Genomic DNA, 8,524 nt, shown 5'->3' on the forward strand with positions numbered 1-8,524 from the left:
TTAGGTGTAGCAGTAGCCGTTTGTTTCTCCGTGTGTAAACGGGACAGAGGGTCGTTCTCCAGATTCTCAGCAGTTGTTGTGGACCGTGAGGCTGAGACGCTCCTCTTGGTGGAACTCTCCCGGGAGGAGGAGTTCTCTTCACTCAGTTAATGTTGACTGAGTCTCAGTTCAGTTCGTCCAAGTTTTTCTCAGCATCACTTTGTTCTCCGCCCTCATCATTTTTCACCCTTTTTATCTGCATTGTGTTTCAGCGCCACCATCTCTGCGGTGCACGGATTACAATGTCACGGATCCTGGAGGTTTGGCTGACGCTGGTGGCAGTGTCCGCCCTGAGCAGTGGCGGCTCGGCGGGGTACGGGCTGAGCACGTTTGCAGCCCAGTCCTCTCCTCCGGACCCCTGCTATGACGAGAACGGGAACCCGCGGAGATGCATCCCCGACTTTGTCAACTCGGCTTTCGGCAAGGACGTGCGCGTGTCCAGCACCTGCGGGAACCCGGCCGCCCGCTACTGTGTGGTGACCGAGAAGGGTGAGGAGAGGAGCAGGGAGTGTCACACGTGCGACGCCGGGGATCCAAAGAAGTGCCATCCGCCTGCGTACCTGACGGACCTCAACAATCCACACAACCTCACCTGCTGGCGCTCTGAAAACTACCCACAATACCCTCAGAACGTCACCCTGACCCTGTCACTGGGTAAAAAGTTCGAGGTCACCTACGTCAGTCTGCAGTTCTGCTCACCCAGACCCGAGTCCATGGCCATCTACAAGTCCATGGACTACGGTAAATCCTGGGTTCCCTTCCAGTTTTACTCCACGCAGTGTAAGAAGATGTACAACCGGCAGAACAAGGCGACCATCACCAAGCAGAACGAGCAGGAGGCCGTGTGCACCGACTCCCACACCGACATGCACCCGCTGACAGGTGGACTCATCGCCTTCAGCACCCTGGACGGCAGACCGTCGGCGCACGACTTCGACAACTCCCCGGTGCTGCAGGACTGGGTGACGGCCACCGACGTCAAGGTGATCTTCAGCCGCCTCCACACCTTCGGGGATGAGAACGAAGACGACTCGGAGCTGGCGCGGGACTCCTACTTTTACGCCGTGTCCGACCTACAAGTCGGAGGTCGCTGCAAGTGCAACGGACACGCTTCCAAATGCGTCAAAGACAGAGAAGGGAATCTGGTGTGTGAGTGCAAACACAACACGGCGGGACCGGAGTGCGACAGGTGCAAACCCTTCCACTATGACCGGCCGTGGCAGCGCGCCACAGCCCGAGAGGCCAACGAGTGTGTGGGTAAGTCGTCCACCTCTGAGGTGCTTTAACTTTAACACGTGAAGTGGAGTACACACGGGGCAGTATTTTAAAAGTGCTCCTAAAGTATCCAACGATTTATTCGTTAGCTAGGTCAATATCTAAGGATGACTTATAATAATAACATATTCGATTGTTAACTTCTACTCTCTAAATTGTTCATTTCAACACATGTTTTAACTCCTGTAAATAAACGGCACATTTTATATTAAAGTAAATACATACATACATAGGTATATGTGTGTATATGAGATATAATAAATAAATAAGATTTAAAAAATATTTATTTAAAGGAAATCCCCCCCCCCCCCCCCCCCCAACACTGGGGGGCTGTTATAGGAAGAAAACACTGCAGCCACACAGACAGACGGCAGGGGCTGTTCCTGTTTCCACCAGCAGGTGCAGTTACAGATCAGAGGGGCAAATGGGGCATTTTCACTGACATTTCTGGTATGCTGAATGTTGGCTGCCACTTTGGACTCAGTGAAGTATTGGGGGGGGGGGGGGGGGGTCAATAGCAGCAGCAGTGAGTCAGTGTTTACTGTGATGCTGCAGGGTTATATCAACAGTTCTGCCCCCCCTTAAGCTGCTGGGAGGCAAATCTGGAAGAGCAACAAAACATTGTCACAGTTTATTCAACCAAACGGAACAATCACCCTGGCATGTGAGTGTATTTCACTAAAACAAAAGCCTGACACTTGTGGCATCTTGAGGGGTGGGGGTCCAGTTGAACTGTTGTTGTCCTCAAACTGGAGTCAATAATAATGATAATAATAAGAAGAAGGTTCCCACCTTAGGTGTAGCTAGCCCTGACGTTAGCCCAGTGTAAAACGTTAGCCAATGGTTCCTCCAATATAGCCCAAAACATTTCTTCTTCCCCCCCCCCCCCCCCCCCCGGGGACAGAAATGTTTTCACATTCATATCATTCAGGCATGACAGCAGTGGTACACGTATGTTCCATTGGAAGCCCCTCATGCCCCCACCGGGGGGCCCGCCCCACTATTTGAGAAGCACTGCGCTAACGTCTCAGCAGGGGGAGGATGGGGGGGGGGTTGGATTTGAACAAGAGCACGTCGACATCTTTAACATCCAAAGTGATGACCTTTGACCTCTGACACGTGCAAAGATGAACCCAGTGGTCCGGATGTGAACTTCAACATCAGTGGAAACGATGAGGAGTTCATGGAAAGTGAAAAAAACAAAAGTGACGGCCCACGTCCTGCTCTTGTTGTGGGCTGTTTGTTTGGATCCACGTTAGTCACTGCAGTGGTAACTTATTTTCCACAACAACCTTAATAACATGACAATCCTCAGATGGGCCTGAAGAAAAACAAGAAACAACAAATAAACAAAACTACAAATTTCATCTCTTCAAAATGAAGTAGGATGATTGGCTGAAGTGGGCCGCTCAAAGAAGCAGCCCACGGCGGCTAACAGGAAACAGGTGTGCTGCAGGTTAGGAAACATCCTTGAACATTTTTTGGCACTGGAGCGGTGTGGAACTTTCAGAGAACCTTGAAAAAGCCGGCAGGAGCCCAGGGTCCAGTTAGATGGACGGACGAGAGCCAGTCACGTAGAACAGACTGATGTAGAACCAACAGCCCACATCGGCCACAGACGTCAACAGAGAATAGCGAGTGTTTGAATGAAGTTATGGTGAAAAAATGACGTCAACTTAACAACATCATCTACTGAATGAGGAGGGGGCCACTTGGTTCAACGTTCTTCAGCACCTCAGACCAAACACCGTCCTGACCCTGACCCTCGTCGACCCCCCCTTCCTCACTCACTCCCGTCTCTTCTTTAGTCTCTGGTTGAAGATTTCTCTGAACAGCCACGAAACAAAAACATGCATCTGGTCCAATCCTTCCTGCTCCGTTCCAGTGCAGTGTCCTCTGGGTAAAGGCTGCATGTTTGGAGGATTTTGTTTTGTTGAGCTCATAATTCAACACAGACTTGAAGTTTGGAGCCAGAAAAGGTTTCACTGCTGGCTTTAAGACAAAAAAGACAAAAAAAAAGTCCTGTTCTGCTGGGCCGTGGACGGACTGACGCACGGTTCTGAGAAGAGACAGTGGCCTTTGATTTAATGTCGGTGTCCTTCCTCCAGCGCCCGGGGGTGGGGGGGGCGGTGAGGGGGTGGTGGTGGTGTTAAAGCAGAACGGGGTGGGGGACACAGGGAATCCCATCATTCTGTAGATACACACACACACACACACACACACAGAGTGTTCAAAACTTTGGATTTGGTCTGAAACCACATTGATGGGGGGGGTTTGGTACCAGTTTACTACCAGCACCATGTGACAGCAGGGTTAGGGTTTCAGACGCTCCAAGAGGCGTCTGGACCACCACGTCCAGCCCCTCTGAGGCAGTAAAGAAGGGGAGGCTGGGGAGAAGCCGTGGTCCAGGGCAGGGACACGCTCCGCGGCTGAGCCTCAGATCACAGCCCAGCTCTACCGCCGTGCGGCCCATCCACCGACAGCGCCATTTTCACGCCCACACACCCCTTTAACGTCATTTACCAGACCCCCTCCCCCCCCAATTACAGCATTTATAAACTGAGCAGCAGAGGCAGTGAGGGCTCCATCACACCCCACTGGGTCCCCCGTGGTCGCCGACCGGATCCCACGTGCTCGCCGACTGGATCACCTGTGGTCGACGACTGGATCACCTGTGGTCGACGACTGGATCACCGGTGGTCGACGACTGGATCACCTGTGGTCGACGACTGGATCACAGGTGGTCGACGACTGGATCACAGGTGGTCGACGACTGGATCACGTTGTTGGGAACATTAGGGACTTTAACTTCACCAAACGTCAGCTCACATAAATATAAATATCCCAGGGTTCTCCATGTGGTAGACAGACGGAAGGTCATCTGTCTGTGCACAGTGTGTTTGTGATGGAGGTGGAAGATGTTCTGGTCAGACTGGGAGCACAGAACCATCTACAGACCCTGGTCGTCCATAGACGGCCTGTCACCACAGCCACTGTGGAGCAGATGAGTCACAACTTCAGAAGACACAGACTTCCTTCCTCTGCTGATCAGCTCCGCTCTCGGTCCACCCTCGTCTTCACGCAGAGAAACCCGGCGGCCTGCTCCAAACTCTCACAGCTCCTAAGGTTTATTTAGACAGATAAGCTGGAGGTCAGTCAGAGATAAGGAGCTGTGTCTGGTTCCCACTCAGACTGGGAGCTGGGAAAAGGAATGACCTCAGAGCCTGGAGCCTGAAGACCAGGGGCCTGATGTACTAAACGTGAAAAAGGGCGCACGCAAAAATCCAGAAACTGCCGCAGGTACGGGAAAATTCTGATGTATCAAAGTGTGCGTAGGAAGACAAAATCACACGAGAGACATTTTTGACTGTGGCAGCTCAAAATAATAGACCCCTAGGGGGCAGGAGGGGTCTGACCATGAATGATGGACGGTCCTTTCAGGAGTATGATTGAAGGTCCAGAGACTCCTGGACTTCCTGTTCTTCTCCAGAGGGGGAGCCGTGGGACAGAGTGTGAGGATAACGTCTCTGCTCTGTGGGACAGATTTGGTCCAACAGTCCTGCAGCTCCATGGTTGACATCACGTGTTTGGTACCGTATGGGTTTAGCCAGGAGAACATTAGGTCACCAGAGGTCATCAGAGGTCATCAAAGGTCAGAGTCTTCAAAGCCTGCTGTTGGATCAGTCCTGTGAGAGACGTGTGTGAGATAAGCCCGTGACAGCTGCCAGACACAGTGTGTGTGTGTGTGTGTGTCGGTGGGCCCCCCATCCTGAAGTGTGTGTCTGAGTCCAGCCACCTGTCAGCTCCACTCCCTCACAGCTGGTGGGACCAGTCACCTGTACCTCAGCATGTGATGACATCATCATCATCATCATGACAACCAGGTTAACCTGAGGATGATGCCGTCATCCTCATCATCATCATGACAACCAGGGGAACCTGAGGATGATGCCGTCATCCTCATCATCATCATGACAACCAGGTGAACCTGAGGATGATGCCGTCATCCTCATCATCATCATCATGACAACCAGGTGAACCTGAGGATGATGTCATCATCATCATCATCATCATGACAACCAGGAGAACCTGAGGATGATGTCATCATCATCATCATCATGACAACCAGGTTAACCTGAGGATGATGTCATCATCATCATCATCATCATCATCGTCATCATCATCATCATCATCATCATCATGACAACCAGGAGAACCTGAGGATGATGTCATCAATAATAAAACAGGGACACCTGATGTGTGAGTCTCACATCACCCCGGTTCAAAGGTCAAAGACGACCTGAACTTTGACTCTCAGAGCAGAACAACAGAGAAACACAGAAACTCTTCAGTTTTCACCAACATCTTTCAGACTGCAAAAAAACACAACGTAACCAAAAGTGTAACCATGGAAACCACATACACATTCAAAGAACAACTACCAACTGAGTGACTTCACAGAGATGAACAGAACCTCAGATGGACGAGCACTGAGTGTGTGTGTGTGTGTGTGTGTGTGTGTGTGTTTCTGTGCCCAGCCTGCCACTGTAACCTGCACGCCCGCCGCTGCCGCTTCAACATGGAGCTGTACAAACTGTCGGGGCGCAGGAGCGGAGGCGTCTGTCTCAACTGTCGCCACAACACGGCTGGACGCCACTGTCACTACTGCAAAGAGGGTTACTACAGGGACCTGAGCAAGGCCATCAGCCACAGGAGAGCCTGCAAAGGTAAATGTCTAGGGTTCAAGTCCCGCTGTGTGGTTGACTCTAGACACAGGAGTATAACTATTATCGCTGAGACTTTTTAGATCAGAACTTTTGTGGCACCAACCACAGGAGACCAAGTGATCAGTGTAACATCCGTCTGGGACAGGCTTATGTTATTATTATTATTATTATTATTACCATGTTATTAATTCATTCATTTTAGTTTCAGTTTTACAAACCTGAGACCTGAGAGACCAACACTGCTTTGACTAACAAAAAAGAATCAAATCAATAACAGTTTAACAGTGAGTGACTCAACCTCTGGTTACACACACACACACACACACACACCGGGTCTTTATCCTAATCTGACCTTTTTTCCAGTATAAACTCATGGAGGGAGGGTCCCAACGACAGCAGCATTTTCCCCACAAACATACAGTAGCTAAACCAGCAACACACACACACACACACACACACAGTCCGTTCCCACACGTGTGTGTGTTGAAGCAGTAGCGTGCAGTCAGAGTGTAAAACTCCTGCACAGAGCTAACAAGGAGCTGCGGTATTTGACTGAGGTTTGGTTCTGGTCCGAGGCCCAGTTCTTCATCTGCTACGGTCTGGAAGGAAAAGAAAGCTTCACTAATGCAAATGAATTCTCACTGGGTTTTGATTGGTTGGATTATATCCAGAGTCAGCGGAGGACACGCCGCAGCAGACGGTCGGTGGAGTTTTCCTGCTTCTTCTACAGCGTCCCCGTCGGTCCAGCGCCTTAGGGCCTTCACTTGACTATCAGTGAGCTTGACATTCTTCCGTTGTCTTCTTTGCAGCGTGTGATTGCCACCCGGTGGGAGCAGCAGGGAAGACGTGCAACCAGACTACGGGACAGTGTCCCTGCAAGGACGGAGTGACAGGAATCACCTGTAACCGCTGCGCTAAGGGCTACCAGCAGAGCCGCTCCCCCATCGCTCCGTGCATCAGTAAGGCCGACCTCTGTGACCTCTGTGACCTCTACTCACAGTCTGTCACTACAGCTGCAGTCAAGAGATAAGATCGCAGTGACGTGACAGTGATGACATCACAGTGTTGTCATCATGGAGGTTTATGTGGAAATGCTGCTGATTGGTTGACCTGTACTGACACTGAGCACAGGTTCTACTCTGACCAACCAGAACCACAGCCTCAGTGTGGGCTATGTATCAAATTCTAGACCACATGCAGTATTGAATACCTGCAGTACTGCAGTATTGAATACTGCAGTACGTCACAGACCAACAGTCATAAACACAGTGTTCTATTAGAAGTCTGCTCTCAGAAGAACCTTCTGGAATAAAATTTTCTTCACTTTGTTTTTACTCATTTTGCTTCTTTGTTCATGTGAAACCAACTTCTTCTCCTGTCACAGAAATCCCCGTCGCCCCCCCCACGGCCACGTACAGCAGCTACGAGGAGCCTTCAGGTGAGAACCAAACACCACGAGGCTCGCTCGCCCGCCGCTGACTTCAACTCCAGATATTTAGCCAGCGTTCCCTGTGGCCTCGTGGCCCGTATTCCCAGCCCGGCGGCTGCCTCCCCCGGGCGGCTGCCTCCCCCGGGCGGCTGCCTCCCCCCTAATCTGATTACATGCTTCATTTGCACCAGTTTGTATTTCAATCAGGGCCGGCTGCAGCACAGAAAGCCGTGCCGACCTTATTGTCCCAGGGTGTCAGTGTGGGACTGTTGACACACACACACACACACACACACACACAGCAGTTCTAGTGTCAGGGCCCGTGTGTCGGCCCGGCCCAGAGCTCAGCTCCACACTTAGTTTATTAATGTCTTTGTTTCACTGCTCTGCTCTGGTGAAAGGCCTGAGTTACTTCAGATCATCGATCAACATGTGACCATGGTGGCGCCACTGACTTCAGACCTCAACACACCCCCGCATCCCCCCCCCAGTCTGCTGTGGTTACTGCCGAGGAGTTTGGACCCAGGTCAACACGGACGACACCCTCCAGATCAGGAGCAGTGTTGTCCCTGGGGCCCCCGCAGGACCATGGTGTCTCAGCTGTAGGGACATTTGTCCTCACAGCGGGAGACCAGATCTTAATGGGGGGGGGGGGTTCATGGGCCACAGCGTTTTAAACTGCTACAGGGCTAATGGACAACGTCAGTCATCAAGGGGAGGTACGGCCCCCAGAGTCCAGTGGGTGATACCCCCCCCCCCCCCCCCCTTCACATGGAGCGGTCAGATTCATTTACTCTGGGATTTCCTCTTTTCTTATTCACTCAGACATTCCAGCAGAAACGCCGTCTCTACATACATGAATTTGATCCTCGTCCCAAAACGTTCCTTCTTTAACAGGAAGAGGGCGTTTTTTTCTTCCTCCATCATTACCCAGGCAACCTCATTCACAGGGAGTATAATGGAGAGAAAAGGAACGAGTGGACAGAGGGCTGGAAGACATAATGAAGTTTATCCATATTCAGGCGAGCTGAAAGCCCCCCTCTCTCACTCAACA

General features: G+C 51.3%; 2 protein-coding genes across 3 annotated transcripts in view; one reads left to right on the plus strand and one right to left on the minus strand.

Moving 5' to 3' along the window:
• The window catches only part of LOC103393693 (phosphoinositide 3-kinase regulatory subunit 5-like), a 29,879-nt gene that overhangs the window by 9,564 nt on the left and 11,791 nt on the right, over window positions 1-8,524 (minus strand). The window lies entirely within an intron of this gene.
• ntn1b (netrin 1b) overlaps window positions 7-8,524 on the plus strand; it is a 14,619-nt gene continuing 6,101 nt past the window's right edge. Inside the window, exons 1-5 of one of the 2 annotated variants that reach the window (XM_025064449.1) lie at window positions 7-166; window positions 252-1,296; window positions 5,853-6,041; window positions 6,851-7,000; window positions 7,426-7,479. In XM_025064449.1, coding sequence (XP_024920217.1) covers window positions 282-1,296; window positions 5,853-6,041; window positions 6,851-7,000; window positions 7,426-7,479 — 1,408 coding nt within the window. In that variant the 5' untranslated portion in view covers window positions 7-166; window positions 252-281. Of the gene's footprint in view, window positions 1,297-5,852; window positions 6,042-6,850; window positions 7,001-7,425; window positions 7,480-8,524 lie in introns of both variants that reach the window. The other variant, XM_008330754.3, reaches the window with a different exon arrangement.

This window comes from Cynoglossus semilaevis, chromosome 17 (assembly GCF_000523025.1).
Source record: "Cynoglossus semilaevis isolate Cse_v1.0 chromosome 17, Cse_v1.0, whole genome shotgun sequence".
In the NCBI taxonomy this organism is placed as follows: Eukaryota; Metazoa; Chordata; class Actinopteri; order Pleuronectiformes; family Cynoglossidae; genus Cynoglossus; species Cynoglossus semilaevis.